The sequence below is a fragment of the Cnephaeus nilssonii genome, assembly GCF_951640355.1.
Source record: "Cnephaeus nilssonii genome assembly, chromosome: 13".
Lineage (NCBI taxonomy): Eukaryota > Metazoa > Chordata > Mammalia > Chiroptera > Vespertilionidae > Cnephaeus > Cnephaeus nilssonii.
The window spans coordinates 1,679,668-1,694,259 of record NC_137084.1 but is presented as its reverse complement, the minus strand read 5'-3'; the positions used below and the strand labels follow the sequence as shown (position 1 = coordinate 1,694,259).

The 14,592-nt window shown below is 71.2% G+C and overlaps 3 protein-coding genes across 14 annotated transcripts; 2 read left to right on the top strand and 1 right to left on the bottom strand.

Annotated features, from left to right (window-relative positions):
* The first annotated feature begins 753 nt into the window (after positions 1-753).
* CRACR2B (calcium release activated channel regulator 2B) lies at positions 754-6,187 on the top strand. Of its 12 annotated transcripts, none has more exons than XM_079789429.1 (9): positions 754-880; positions 2,029-2,207; positions 2,276-2,387; positions 2,763-2,940; positions 3,351-3,497; positions 3,627-3,955; positions 4,156-4,322; positions 4,559-4,722; positions 4,852-6,186. In XM_079789429.1, exons 2-9 carry the CDS (start codon positions 2,055-2,057, stop codon positions 5,030-5,032), a joined length of 1,431 nt encoding a protein of 476 aa, XP_079645555.1. In that variant the 5' UTR covers positions 754-880; positions 2,029-2,054; the 3' UTR covers positions 5,033-6,186. The 12 variants fall into 12 exon arrangements, with proteins under 12 accessions (XP_079645555.1, XP_079645560.1, XP_079645557.1 ...); XM_079789431.1 differs by lacking the exon at positions 754-880 and adding an exon at positions 938-1,206; XM_079789430.1 differs by lacking the exon at positions 754-880 and adding an exon at positions 938-1,231.
* A 214-nt stretch (positions 6,188-6,401) lies between these two features.
* Positions 6,402-11,108, top strand: CD151 (CD151 molecule (Raph blood group)). The gene is made up of 9 exons (XM_079789018.1): positions 6,402-6,504; positions 7,413-7,469; positions 8,552-8,642; positions 8,769-8,960; positions 9,289-9,363; positions 9,759-9,863; positions 9,957-10,115; positions 10,203-10,289; positions 10,375-11,108. The coding sequence occupies exons 3-9, from the start codon at positions 8,559-8,561 to the stop codon at positions 10,432-10,434; spliced, it is 762 nt and encodes a 253-aa protein (XP_079645144.1). The 5' UTR covers positions 6,402-6,504; positions 7,413-7,469; positions 8,552-8,558; the 3' UTR covers positions 10,435-11,108.
* A 978-nt stretch (positions 11,109-12,086) lies between these two features.
* On the bottom strand, positions 12,087-14,592 carry POLR2L (RNA polymerase II, I and III subunit L). The gene is made up of 2 exons (XM_079788859.1): positions 14,394-14,592; positions 12,087-12,374 (listed from the first exon to the last, which is right to left on the bottom strand). The coding sequence occupies exons 1-2, from the start codon at positions 14,486-14,488 to the stop codon at positions 12,266-12,268; spliced, it is 204 nt and encodes a 67-aa protein (XP_079644985.1). The 5' UTR covers positions 14,489-14,592; the 3' UTR covers positions 12,087-12,265.

Below are 14,592 nucleotides of genomic sequence, written 5' to 3'. Positions count from 1 at the left end.
GCCCTCAGTCCTGCGGTTCAGCCCCCCTGCTCCCCCCAACATGCATGGGCTGTGTGGGCGGCTGCGGCAGCCCCCAGCCAACAATAACGGTGGAGTGGGACGGCAGGACTGGGCGAGCCGGCTGGGCAGGTCCCCGGCGCTCCGGGTGCCAGGGGCCGCCCCCCTCTCTCTCAAGGTCCCGTCCTATCGGCCCAACCTGTTCTAGTTCAGCAGGATCCGGGCCTTGGAGAAGCAGAGGCTTCCAGCCCGGGGCCAGGCCTCCAGGTGGGTGCGGGGGCAGCGGGCCGGGGAGCCCGGGGAAGAGGGGGGACCTTCTTCCCCCGCAGGGAGGGCTCCGCAGACGCCCGCCAGCTCCTCAGCCCGCCCGCCCAGCGGCAGGCCCACCCCTCGCTCACCCTCACACCTCCGGGCGTCTTCTGTGGATTTAAATGTCATTTTCTAGGGTGTCACGTGTATTGTTAGAAACGGGAGAAACGCAGTGGGAACTATGGGAGCGAAGCCCTCCCTCCGGGGACAGGTCGGAGGTGTCGTGTATTTCCCGCCGCGGGTTCCTGCACTTTTTAGCGCCTGAAATCGGGATCCTCAGCACCTGCCCCTGCTCACCTGCCCGCACAGGGAGGGTCCCCGGAGCCGGTCACCTCGCCCCTCCGCCCGCGGGGTCTCTGCCGGGAGGAGCCGGTCGCGGGAGGGTGGGGAGCGAGGCGAGAGGCGGGGACAGCGGCGGCGGCGCCCCGCCCGCCCGGGGCCGGCCCACGCCGGGGTCTCGGAGCCTGCAGAGCGGCAGGAGCGATCCGCCCCGCGTCCCCCGCCGCGCCCGCCGCGCCCGCCTTCCGGGAGGAGAGCCAGGCGGTGGCAGGTGCGGCGGCGGCGCAGCGCGCAGGTAGGCGCCTCGCGGGTCCGCCGCCTCCGGGGCCTGCAGGGCGCGCCCACCCCGCGCGGGGCGGTCAGGGCTCCGGGGCCCCCACGGGGCGGCGCCCGGCGGCCCTTCCTTCCCGCTCCCCGCGTCCGGCCGGAACGCAGCTTCCGCCGGCATGGCCCTCCGGCCGGGGCGCCCGCGGAGGCCGGGGCGGCGGTGGCGCGGGTGGGGGTGTCTGGCCCGTGTGCCCGGTCCCGCTCCCGCAGACCGGCCTTCGGACAGCGCGTCCCGCTCAGCCCCCGGGAACAGGGCGGGGGACACGCTCTGACCCGGGAAGGACGTCAGACCGGGTGCGGGCTGGCCGCGCTGGGGAAGGTGCCGGGAAACCCGCGCCCGGGGCGGGAAGACAGGGGCCTCCGATGGATTCGGGCATCAAGGGCGAGGCGCCCTGCGGGAGGGAGACCGCGGAGGTTCTGAGCCGAGGAGGGGGCGAGTCTGGAAGGGGCGAGCCTCGTGCCGAGGAGCCTGCAGGGCCCAGCATCTCGGTATTCCTGCCCGGAGCCTTGGAGGGCACCCTGTCCGGCCGGGCCCTGCACCTGCACCCGCGCCCAGGGAGCCCGGGCCGCGGTGGGCGGGGCGAGCCACCTGCCAGCTGGTGGAGGGCGGGCGGGCCCAGGTCGGGCTGAGCAGCAGGCGGGACTGGCTGAGTGCTCCTCCTGGTCAGCCCCTCCGCCCGGCTCCGGTCCCCAACGCCAGGACCCGTCAGCTCCTCCGATGGCCACTCCCTCACCCCAGCCTGTGCCCTCAGCTGCCAGCACAAGGCCTTCCATGGACTCCCCACCTCCCCCCGAGACTGCCCCTCTCCCAGCCAGCCCTCTCCCGGGCCCCCTCCTGGGCCCGCGGCTCTAGCTCCCTCACAGTCCTCACAGGCCCAGAGCCTGCACCACCCGGCCCGTGACACCCGAGCCCACAGCGTCTCCCTCTAGCGGGCCAGACCCTCCCAGCTGCCTCTTCCCTGGGCCTAGGCCAGGCCTTCTCCCACCTTCCTCTGCCCAACCCTGTGTCCCAATGGCCCAGCTTAGCCCCCAGCCACCCTGGGCCTTTACCCTCTCTGCCCGCCCCCCCTTTCTTATGAGCTCTGCTCAGCCCCTGACTCCTCCTTGTCTTTACAGCACCCCACAGTCGAGACCCCGCTCTCATGGCCAGCCCTGGGGAGCCCCCGGAGGAGGAGGAGGGGGAGCAGGGGGGAGGCTCCGCGGGGCCCTGGGCAGCCGTGCTGGCGCAGGCCCAGGAGCTGTTCCTGCTGTGCGACAAGGAGGCCAAGGGCTTCATCACCCGCCACGACCTGCAGGTGAGTCCCCGGCCCCAGGGGCTGCCCAGCGCGCTGGCCTTGGCCGCTCAGCCCCGTTCTGTCCGCAGGGCCTGCACAGCGACCTGCTCCTCACGCCCGAGCAGCTCGAGGCTGTGTTCGAAAGCCTGGACCAGGCCGGCACGGGTTTCCTCACCGCCCGGGAGTTCTGCCTCGGCCTGGGTGAGCCGTCCCCTGACCCCCACCCTGACCCCCACCCAGGGACCCTCCCCTGGTGCACGTGGGGGCCGCGCGGGGAGGCCCCACAGAAAGCCCCCGCGCTGAGGCCCGGGTGCCGCCGTCCCTCCTGCGCCCCCCCCCCCCCCCCCCCCCCCGTGCTGCTGAGCCGAACCCAGGTCGGCTGGGAGCCAGCTGTCCATTCCGGCCTGGTGCAGTCCCCTCCCGCTCCCAGGCTGAGAACCCACCCGGAATAAGGAAGGAAAACAGGAAACTGGGCTCATGGGAAGGGCAGGATGTGTGTGTGTGTGGGGGGGGGGCGGGGGCGGCTGAGCCCGGGAGGTAACCCACAGTCCGGTGATCTCTTTCCCATGCCCACAGGGAAGTTTGTGGGGGCAGAGTCGGCCCCGGGCACACAGCCCTCTGGGGCTGCTGAGGAAACCTTTGAGTCGGGCTGGTCTGAGGGGCCAGGTCCCGGGGGCTCCCTGGAGGAGGAGGAGGAGGAGGAGAGGTTCCTCTCGGCGCTGGAGCAGCTGGGGGTGGCCCGGGTCCTGAGCGAGTGAGTCTGCGCTGGTCCTGCCCCAGCTCCCTGGTCTGCCTGCTGCCTGCTCTGGGCATGGTCCCCAGGCGGGTCTGGCCCTGCGGTTCCCGCTCAGCTGCCACCACCTGGGCGGGCGGGTGTGATTTCCCGCAGAATTTGCATTTTAGGAGGCAGCGGTCAGGGCTGCTGTGGGGCGGCGCGGGGCACAGGGCCTCGGGCCCCTACACCCGGGCACAGCCCCGCCTACACATGACCCCTCGCTGCCCAGCCAGCGGCGCACACGCAGACCCCTGGCAGGGGCGAAATCACCCACAGGAGGGAGGCCCTGAAGGCGGCCAATGCGCCTGGCTGGTCCGGGGCCGCGGAGGTCATCTCGGGGGCGGGCGCGGAGCCCCCACTTTGGCTTCAGCCCCCGCCCGCTCTTCCAGGCAGCGGGCGGTGCGGCTGCTCTGGACCCGGCTGCAGCGCGAGCGACCCGAGCTGCTGGGATACTTGGAGGACGTGCTGATGCGTGCGTCGGCCTGCCTGGAGGAGGCGGCCCGAGAGCGAGCCGGCCTGGAGCTGGCGCTGCGGCGGTGAGGGCTGGGCGCGGGGCGGGGCTGGGGCTGCGGTACGGGCAGGCTCCATGCAGCTGTCTCACCCCGTCCCCCACCCGCCCCCACCCCCACCCCCACCCCCACCCCCACCCCCACCCCCAACCCCAGGCGGGAGAGCGAGCACGAGAGGGAGGTGCGCTGTCTGTACGAGGAGACCGAGCAGCAGCTCCGACTGCAGCGCCAGCGCCTGAGGAGCCAGGTGGGCCCGCGGCCCCGCCCGCTACCGCCCCGCCCAATCCCAGACGCGCGCGCCTCCCTGGCCCCGCCTCCTCGGAGCGGGTCCCACCCCCGGCCCCTGCCCCTTCGCGGTCCGCGGAGGCTCAGGTGCCCCCGGCGCGTCCCAGGACCTTCCCCGGGAGGAGCGGAGAGGCCGCCTGGAGCTGGAGCTGCAGAGCCGCGAGCAGGAGCTGGAACGCGCGGGCCTGCGGCAGCGGGAGGTGAGCGGCCACCGGCCCACGCCCCGGGGAAGGGGGCGGACCGCCCGGCCCTGCCCCCATCCCACCGTCACCATGCCCCCCAGAGGTCCCCTGTGCCTTAGTGTCCCCACCTCGGAATCGTTGGGAGCCAGAGGCACACCGGCCTCCCAGGGCAGAGGGGGTTCCTCTCTAGTCTCGACCCCGCCCCCCCGCCCCCCCAGTTGGAACAGCAGCTGCAGACCCGGGCCGCGGAGCAGCTGGAGGCGCAGGCGCAGAACGCGCAGCTGTGGCTGGCCAACGAGGCGCTGCGGGCGCAGCTGGAGGCGGCGCAGGAGCAGCTCCGCCGGCTGGAGGGCGAAGTGCTGGGCCGCCAGGAGCAGACCTTACGGTGCCAGGGGCTGGGGTGGCCTTCAGGGGCGTGTCCCGAACAGGGGGTGGGGCCCACGGGCGCGTCGAAGCGGGGGCGGCGGGGGGTCGCGCTTGGGGCTCAGGTCTGGGCCGCTTCCGTCCGCATCCCAAGCCTGGGCCTCTCCGCCAGGGTCTCCGTGGGTCGGGGTCCCCTAGGGGGGTCGTGGAGCGCCCCAGGAGTCTCCCTCCACCCCGGTCACCGCCCCCCGCCCGCAGGGACGTGGTCGCTGTCTCGAGGAACATGCAGAAGGAGAAGCTCAGCCTCGGGCGGCAGCTGGCGCTCCTCAGGTTCGGTCTGGCTCAGCCGTGGAGGGAAGGGGCTCCGTGCAGCTCCCCAACACCCCTGCCCACTGCCCGGCTGCGGCAAGGAAGGCTTCCTGGTATCTGCCCTCCCTCTCTCCCTCATGCTGCAGCCCCTGCCTGGTCTGAGGGAGAGTCCGAGCCCACACTCCCCGCCCTAAAATCCTGCCTCCTGAGGCCTCTCAGAGCCCCTGGACTCCCTTCCCCAGGGAGCTGAACACGCGGCTACGAGACGAGAGGGACGCCTGTGAGACCAAGCAGCTGGGCAGCGGCCCCAGGAGGGCTCTGGCCTCGGCCTGCCTGCCGGGGCCCACCTGCTGCTGTTGCTGCTGCTGCTGCAGCAACTGGGCTGGACCCCCCAGATGTGGCTCAGTCCACGGTGCCCGGTGACCAGCCAGCCGGTGACTCACTGGGCGTTCCTGAAGAAACTGCCCTTTGAAAGTGACTCACCATGGCCGGGGCTGCTCGTCCAGGACGTGGGCTCTACCCAGTGGACTGCCTGGCCTGCCTGCCTGCAGACATAAAGGAACTAATGGGGGGAGGGGGACCAGGCTCCCCTGTGCCCCCCTGCTGGTCCTCATCCTGTCCCCATCCCCCATCAAACCCATCTCTGTCCAGCAGAAAACCCCTCCTCCAAATAAACTCTACCAACCACACTGCGGCCTTCTGGACCTCCTGAGTGTGGGGAGCCACGGGCATCGCGTGTCCGGGTCCAATGCACAGGCCCACCACCCTCCGAGCTGAGCTGGGGCTGGGGGTCCTTGTTTGTGTCTGGGGCGTCCCTGCCTCTCTTGTCAGACCCCAAGCCCTCACACCATCAGAGCCTGAAGTCCCACAGGCCTCTCCATAGGGACACGGGGACCAAGGCCCACAGGCTCCGCAGGGCGCACTGGTGGGGTTTCCTCCCAGTCCACACTCAGGTGGCCATCTCTGCCACGCCACCCTCACGCAGCTCTGGGTAAACCACCGGCGCCGGGCCCGTCCTGCGTGGAGCCTCCTGGGGCAGGCCTGGTGCCATCTGCCATGCCCAAGGTCCTGCCTGGGGAGCTGGGAGCTGCCCGCTGAGCCCAGGGCAGGTGGGGGAGTGCTGCCCGCTGTCCCTGGAGAGCTGCCCCGTGATTGTGGGGACTCAGACCCGGCTGGGCTGGGGGTCTTCCCTCCTTACACCCCCCCCCCCCAACTCAGTCTCCCAGTCTAGTGGGTCCGCAAGACTTTTTCAAGCCCTCCCACCACTGCCAGGCCAGACGCCCTCCAGACTGGAGTGTCTCACAGGGACCCTAGGCCTCCGAACGCCAGGCCATCCGTCCCGCTGACCCCTGTAGCCTCTGGGTGGAACCTGGATTGGGAGGAGAGAAAGCAGAATTGGGCCTGGAGGACAACAGGGTCTTGGACAGAGTCCGGGCCTTGGCTGGCCTGGCTGCCTCCCCCTCCTCCCCGCCCCAGCTCAGTCTCCTGAGGGTCTGGGCCCTGCCAGGCTGTGGAGGCCCCTGGGCTGCAGCTCGCCCGGCCTGCACAGCCCCGTTAGAGACCCTCTCTAGGCGCCTGCACCGGCTGGTATCCCGTCCGCCCGCCCGCGCAGAGCGTGCGTTCAGACCTGTGGGCCGTAGGCGGGGTTGTTGGCCGTGGGCGGGGCCTGCGGGCTGGGGCGGGGTTGTTGGCCGTGGGCGGGGCCTGCGGGCTGGGGCGGGGTTTGTTGGCCATGGGCGGGGCCTGAGGGCCGGGGCGGGGTTTGTCGACATGGGCGGGGCCTGAGGGCCGGGGCGGGGCCGTAGGCGACCGGTGCACCTCCCTCGCAGGCCGCCAGCGGGCCGTGCATTCCCAGCGCTCTCAGCCTCTATCCCCGCCCGACTCGGACGCGTCCGGTGAGTGCGCCACCTGGCCGGGCCGGGCGGGCCGGGAGGGGCCGAGAGTCCCAAGTCCTGCGTGGCGCGGGCTCGGAGGCCCGGCCGCAGCCTCGGGAGGCCCTTTCCGGAGGGGAGTCGGGCACCAGGAGGCTGTGCGGGCGGAGCGGGGCGCAGGGCGAGGGCGGGACGCCTCCCGCGCATTCCGACCGGCCTTCAGACGGTCCCTTCGGGCCAGGGGCCCCACCTGAGCATCCCACTCATTGTTCCTGGTCGCCGGTCCCCTTTCCTCCGCCCGCAGGCCCGCCCACCACCCGGTGCAAGTGGGTGGGCGGGCGGCGGCGGCGGTGACCTCATCGCGGTGACGCGGGATTCCTCCCAGGGCCAGGCTGGAGCCATCCCGGGTCCCCCTCCTCGTTGCGCGGGCCTCCGAGGGCCCAGCTGGGGTGCAGGGACCGGGGTGGGGCGGCTCTGTTCCCGGCCGCAGGAACTATTTCTGGCCGCCCTTTCCCTGGGGATTCACATCCGCTAGACTCTCCCGGAAAGGGGGGCCCCTCCCCACGGGTGGCCCGTGTGCGGCCGCGGGGGCTGGGTCTGTGTCCGGAGGCCCGGGACCTCCGAGCAGGCCCAGGGGCCGTGTGCCGCGCGTGGGGCTCCGCAGGCTGCGGCACGGCTGCTCCGTGGGGGAAGGGCCGGGCAGGTCTGGCGCCAAGGCCGGGGGTGGGGTGCAGGGAGGAGGCGCGGGGTTCCTAGGAGGATCGGTCTGTCCAGAAATGTCCTCTGCCCTGCCCCTCCCTGGCTCAGACCGAAATACTGGCCGCTCCCCCGGCTGCTGCTGGCAGTGACTTATGCCTCCTCTGGACGCCACCGCCTGGGGCAGCCAGCCCCGCGGAGCGGGCCAGACCTCTGATCTGTCGCTGCCCTTCTAGTGGGACCTCCTGGGGACTGTCCACCTGCCTTCCGGAGCAGCCACTCCTGCCAGCCAGGTGAGTGCTGGGCGGGGCGGGTGAGGCGAGCTGTGGGTGTTGCTGTCTGGAAAGGTGGCCCCAGGCACCGCCGTCCGTCCCACCGCCCTCCCTGCCGTCCCGTCCCGTCCCGTGTAGTCACCTCGCAGCAGGGCCGGCTTGCTGCTCCTGGCTGGGGAGCCTCCGAGCAGGACAGCCTGTAGCTGCGCTTCTCACAGGCGTTAGCTGCCTGTCCCCTTTCCAGCAACGAGGAAACCCGGGGGAGGCGGTGTCTGCCAGCTCTGCCTGCCTGGACCCTCCACAGTGCCCGCTCCTTTTTTCTTCTTTTAAATCCTCACCCGAGGACATTTCCCCAATGATTTCTAGAGAGTGGAAGGGAGGGAGGAGGGGGAGAGAGAGAGAGAGAGAGAGAAGCATCGATGTGAGACAAACACCTCGATTGGTTGCCTCCGGCACATGCTCCGACGGCGGCTGGGGAACCCACAGCAGAGGTGCGTGTCCTTGGCTGGGAATCAAACCCGAGACCCTTTGCTCCATGGGCTGACGGTCTAACCACTGGGCAAACTGGCCAGGGCCACAGCGCCCACTCTTTCTGGAGGAAGAAAGGAAGGTCTGGCCTTTAACAGAAGCCTGAGGGGCTTTCCTGAGGCCACATGGCGAGTAAGGGGTAGGCCAGTCTGTCTCTGAGGGGCCTCCACCCCTCTCGCAGCGGTAGGTAGGTTCCCGCCAGCCTGTGACGTGGGGCCTGGGGAATGCTGGGGTGGGGGGTGGGCGGGGCCTGCATGAGCTCACCACAAGGTGCCTGCTGGGGCCTCCTACCCGGCTGCCAGTGGGGGTGTCAGCCGGTGGTGGTTGGGGTCCTCTGCGCCCGCAGTGCCCGGGGGTCTGGTCAGGGGAGCCAGGCCCTCCCGCCTCCTAGGGCTGTGGGCAGCAGGCATCGGCCTGGCTGTCATGGAGGGGGGCCCTGCTCTGCCCCCCGACGAAGTGCCCTGGGCCAGTGGCTGCTTGGGCCTCGGCATCCCTCCCTCTGCCCCTCTGGTGTCTGGCTGTCCTCCCGGTCAGTCCCGGTGGTGAGGGCTCTGACCCCCACCCCCGCCTCCCAGCACCAGGATGGGCGAGTTCAACGAGAAGAAGGCCACGTGCGGCACCGTCTGCCTCAAGTACCTGCTCTTTACCTTCAACTGCTGCTTCTGGGTGAGGCGCCGGCACGGCCTCCCCTGGCCCTGGGGGAGGCGATGGCACCTCGGGGATCCCTGCTGCCTGGGCTTAGTTGGAGGGGCCGGTTTGGGCTCACGCGGTGACTGACCGTTGTGCCCACAGCTGGCCGGTCTGGCCGTCATGGCCGTGGGCGTCTGGACGCTGGCCCTGAAGAGTGACTACATCAGCCTGCTGGCCTCCAACACCTACCTGGCCACAGCCTACATCCTGGTGGTGGCTGGCGTTGTTGTCATGGTGACCGGTCTCCTGGGCTGCTGTGCCACCTTCAAGGAGCGGCGGAATCTGCTGCGCCCGGTCAGCAGGACACCGCTGGCACTGGGGGTGGGGGGTCTGGGGGGGGCCTCCCCCGCTGGCTGGCTGGGGCTGGCTCTGGGGCCCTGACTGGGGAAGAAGGGACTGAGGGGGGGCGAGTGTGACACTGCAGGATCGCCTCTGCTGTGCTCCCCGGGGGTGTCCTCCCACCTGCCCGGCCCTCCGGGGAGGGAAGCCCTCGCCTGCTATCTGGAGCCCTCACTCTGTGACCACTTGGGAGCTGAGGGGGGCCACTCTGTGGAGCCGTCACCAGGAATTCTCGTGGATGGGGGTGTCTGTGTCCCTGCTCACTGTGCCCTTCCCTGCCCAGTACTTCATCCTGCTGCTCATCATCTTCCTGCTGGAGATTGTGGCCGGCATCCTGGCCTACGTCTACTACCAGCAGGTGAGGCGCCGGACAGGCCGCACGGGGGTGCACACGCACACACACGCACACACACGCACACGCACACGCACACACAGACCCCCCGAGCTCCAGAGCGGACCATTGTGCCATCAGGCCCTGGAGTGAGGGCTGGGTCGCAGGGGGTAGGGTGCACTGTAGGGGCTCATGGGGAAAGCAGGTGTTCCTAGGATCTGGAGCTCCCTCGCTGCCCCCACCGCTCCCCAGGCTCACCTGGGGGACTCTCCCAGCCCACCTGACCCCTACCTCAGCAGCACCTGAGCCTGGCCCTCTCCACCCGCCCCCCCCCCCCCCCAGTCCTCCACACACGTCTCCCGCGTCTGCCCCGCCCCGAGGGCCTTAGACAATGGCTGACGTGATCACCACCTTGCCCCCAGCTGAACGTGGAGCTCAAGGAGAACCTGAAGGACACCATGACCAAGCGGTACCACCAGCCGGGCCACGAGGGCGTGACCAGTGCCGTGGACAAACTGCAGCAGGAGGTTGGCGGGTGGCTCAGGGGGGCCTTTCTGGGACCTCGAGGGAGCCCGCAGGGCGGGTGGGGTGGGCACTCAGCTGCCGCGTTCTCCCTGCAGTTCCACTGCTGTGGCAGCAACAACTCCCAGGACTGGCGGGACAGCGAGTGGATCCGCTCTGGGGAGGCGGGCGGCCGCCTGGTCCCTGACAGCTGCTGCAAGACCGTGGTGGCCCACTGCGGCCAGCGGGACCACGCCTCCAACATCTACAAGGTGGAGGTAGGTGGGGGACCTGGGCCCCGGGGGAGGGGCGCTGGGTGTGGGGACCTGCCTGCCTTCAGCGCCCACCCCCACCTGCGCCCGCAGGGCGGCTGCATCACCAAGCTGGAGACCTTCATCCAGGAGCACCTGCGGGTCATCGGGGCCGTGGGCATCGGCATCGCCTGTGTGCAGGTGCGGCCTGGGGGCGCGGGGCGCGGGCGGGGGCACTAGGTGGCGGGCGGGCGGCCGGGGCCCTCATGCCAGCTCCTCACCACAGGTGTTTGGCATGATCTTCACCTGCTGCCTGTACAAGAGCCTGAAGCTGGAGCACTACTGACCCCGCCCGCGGCCGGCCCGCCGGGCACGTGCGAGCATCTCCCCCGTGACTACTGAGCGCTACTGCCGGCCAGGGAGCCGGGTCCCCGGGCGCCTCCCCCTCCCTCTGCCCGTGCCCCCACCAACGTGCCATCACCGGGACCTCTGGGGACCCCCACCCCTAGAGAGAGCTTCAAGTGCCTTTTGCTGCATACCAATCCTGAGGCAGGGACCCCTCCTGCAGTTGGGGGGACCCAGCATTTCTGCTTATGTGGGGGGCCTGGGTTCTGTCATAACCGCCCCCCCACCCCCGCCAGGCCACTTCCCTGGTGCCTGTGCTTAGTTGGAGGGGCTGGTGTGGACAGAAATGGGCTGGGTTGGCCCACCCTTGGACACACCCCCACATGGTGGCCGGGGCAGGCCTGGGAGGGGTGATGCTGGGGGTAGGTGCAGGCGGTGCAGATTGGCTGCAAGTGAGGACTCCGTGTGCTGGCCACCCGTCCCAGTGCCGCCCCCGGGTCCTGTGCCTCTGCTGAGCCCGCTGTCCTGCTGCTCCCATCACCAAAAGGCCGCGATGTTCACTGTCGTCTCCCCTACCCCGGGGCAGGGGCTTGGGGGGGCTTGTACTCACTGCTGTATGACTAGACCTGCCCTGCCACACAGCAGGTGCTCAATAAACGTTTGTGGATACTCAGGTGCTTCCGTTACGAGATGGGTCTGGTCCTGAGCCCTCACATCTCGCAGGGAGGACGGAGCCACCCACCCACGGCCACAAGGCGGGCAGGGGGCCGGGGGGCAGACCCGGGGCCAGGGCAGCCAGGTGTGCGCCGAGTCTGACAGGACTCAAGGGAACCAACGGCAGGCACAGCGGGCACAGGCCCAGCAGGGCCTCACCTGGGAAGATGGCGGCTGGGACCCGGCTGGAGAGGAGCGAGGCCTGGGGTCTGGCAGGATGTGCTGTTAATGGGAGCCAGGGCTTGGCCACTCACCCTCCGCCCAGCTCCTGCCCCCAAGGCATGGGCTGTCCACCCCACAGACCCCACCTCAGAGGTCTGGGCCACGGGACGGAGGCTGCCTCCCTTGCTCTGAAGTGGGCTTCTGTGTCCTGCTGGCCGCAGGGCATCAGGGCCCCCGCCCCTCCCCAGGGTGACGCCCTGCTGGCCCCCCCGCCCCTCCCCAGGGTGACACTCTGCTGGCTGGCCCACAGGACCAAAGGCCAGCGCCCAGGCCCGGCAGCCCGACCACCTGCAGAGCCTCATCAGGGCCCCATGACCTGCGGGGCCTCAGGGCTGGCCCAGGCGCCAGGTGCTGCCTCCCCTCGGCAGGAACTTGGGCGGGGGTGGGGGGGGGAGGGGGGCTACGCGCTTGGGTGCAGCCTGGAAGCTCTGGCAGCAGGACCTCAGCAGCACTCTATTCAGGGCCCAGAAAACGTGGTTCCTAAATCCTGGGAGAGGGTGCAGGGAGCTCTGCGCTCGGCCTGACCAGCACCCACAACACGGGGTGGGGGTGCCAGTGCCCGCGCTCTTGCTGCTCGTGTCTCTGGGGCTGTGAGAGCACCCCCTTCCTGAGGGAGACTCCCCAGGCTGCGAGCTGCCATGGGGATGGCTCTCCCTCCTCCCAGGCAGTGAGGGCCAACATTCACCCCCACGAGGCCTTGGCCTGAGGCAGAACACAGAGCCAGACTGGCGGTTAGGACCTCCACGCGGTTCTGCAAAGACCTTTATTGGATGGTTCCCTCCAGAGCAGGAGACAAACGTCCCCACAGCTGTGGGCAGGCACCGCTCCCGGCTACCCACACCGCAGCGCGAGGGTCTCCGGCCAGGCGCTGCCGCGGTCCCACTGGGGCTGCACGGTCACTTCTCCAGGGGCGCATAGTTGAGCAGCTTCTCGATGAGGTCCACGTGGGCCAGCAGCATGCGGCGGCAGCAGTAGCGCTTCAGGCCCAGCGCGTCCAGGGCATCCCTGCGGGAGGAGAGCAGGCTGCGGTCGGTTCACGCCAGCCTCCCGCGGCCGCGGTGGGGTCTCCCCTCAGCTCTGCTCCCGCCACGGCGAGAGAAAGGTCTCTCCTCTCTAGGGAGCCGCCTCGCCCATTTCCCAAGCCAATAAGAGCCCCCAATTTCCCTGGGACCCAGACCATTCACCCTCGAGGCCTCCAGAAAATTCTCCCACCGTTGGCCCCAATGTGCAGGGATGGGGAGGGGAGCCCAGGCCGCAGGTCCTTGCCCGGGCTCGGCTCGCAGGGAGGGGTCGTGGGCACCCTAGCAGCCTCCTCGGGGTCTAGTGCAAACACTTGCCCATCCCTGGCTCCCCTGTTCTTCTCACACCTGCTCTGACAGCCTGTGGCACGCTGGCACACGCCAGGCCCCCAAATGTGGTCAGGACCTAGCCGACCCCAAAGCGGACGAAGGTGCGGCTAGTGGGGAACAGAGGCAGCAGGCACGGGGGTGACTGCGCTGCGGGGCGAGCACAGGAAACAGGCGCTGCAGAGCCTCGCGATGACAGACAGCCCGTCTCAGGAAGCTGTCCCGCCCCTAGAGGACAGGGGGGCCTCCAGGGCCAGGGGTGGCCCCACAGCAGGGAGGGGGTCAGGGAGCAGGTGGACAGGGAGGAGGCTGAGGGCTTAACTGCCCTGGAGGAGAAGCGCCCTGGCTGGTCAGAGGATACCAGAAGCCCTAACACCAGTGGCTTGATGCCCGACTCCCCTCCGTCCCCCAAACTGCAGGGGGAGGGGGATAACGCTGTCCTGGGAGCGGGCTGAGCTCTGGGACTGAGAGCCCATCAGGTCACCTGGGATCGGGGTGAGTGCCGCCGCCGCAGCCTGCCCCCTGCCCGTAGACCCGGGCCTCTGCCCCACCTCCCCCCGCCCCAGCCCCAACCCCTGCTCCCCGCCCGGCCCCACGTCCGCCCCAGGCCCGGCCCCGGCCCCAGCCCCAACCCCTGCTCCCAGCCCCACGTCCGCCCCAACCCCTGCTCCCGGCCCGGCCCCACGTCCGCCCAGGTCCCGGCCCCCAGCCCCACGTCCGCCCCAGGCCCGGCCCCAGCCCCAGCCCCAACCCCTGCTCCCAGCCCCACGTCCGCCCCAACCCCTGCTCCCGACCCGGCCCCGGCCCCCGGCCCCACGTCCGCCCCAGGCCCGGCCCCGGCCCCGGCCCCCAGCCCCACGTCCGCCCCAACCCCTGCTCCCGGCCCCACGTCCGCCCAGGTCCCGGCCCCCGGCCCCACGTCCGCCCCAGGCCCGGCCCCGGCCCCACGTCCGCCCAGGTCCCGGCCCCCAGCCCCACGTCCGCCCCAACCCCTGCTCCCGACCCGGCCCCACGTCCGCCCCAGGCCCGGCCCCAGCCCCAGCCCCAACCCCTGCTCCCAGCCCCACGTCCGCCCCAACCCCTGCTCCCGACCCGGCCCCGGCCCCCGGCCCCACGTCCGCCCCAGGCCCGGCCCCGGCCCCGGCCCCCAGCCCCACGTCCGCCCCAACCCCTGCTCCCGGCCCCACGTCCGCCCAGGTCCCGGCCCCCGGCCCCACGTCCGCCCCAGGCCCGGCCCCGGCCCCACGTCCGCCCAGGTCCCGGCCCCCAGCCCCACGTCCGCCCCAACCCCTGCTCCCGACCCGGCCCCACGTCCGCCCCAGGCCCGGCCCCAGCCCCAGCCCCAACCCCTGCTCCCAGCCCCACGTCCGCCCCAACCCCTGCTCCCGACCCGGCCCCGGCCCCCGGCCCCACGTCCGCCCAGGTCCCGGCCCCCAGCCCCACGTCCGCCCCAACCCCTGCTCCCGACCCGGCCCCACGTCCGCCCCAGGCTCGGCCCCGGCCCCAATCCCTGCTCCCGGCCCCACGTCCGCCCCGGCCCCAACCCCTGCTCCCGACCCCGGCCCCAGCCCCACATCCGCCCCAGGCCCGACCCCAGCCCCAGCCCCAACCCCTGCTCCCGGCCCCACGTCCGCCCCGGCCCGCAGGGCACACTCCCACCGCCCACCCGGCGCCTCACCCCTCGGTGTACTCGGCCTGCAGCAGCCCCAGGTAGGCCTCCCACTTGTTGCCGACGATCTTGCCGCACGTGAAGCAGCGCACGGGGATGATCATGGCGACAGCGGGGCAGCGGCGGCGCTCGGCTGCCGGCGGCTTTAGGGCCTCAGTCCCCGCCCCCCGGGCGCATCCATGTGCGGGAGTGGCGGCCCCGCCCCCTC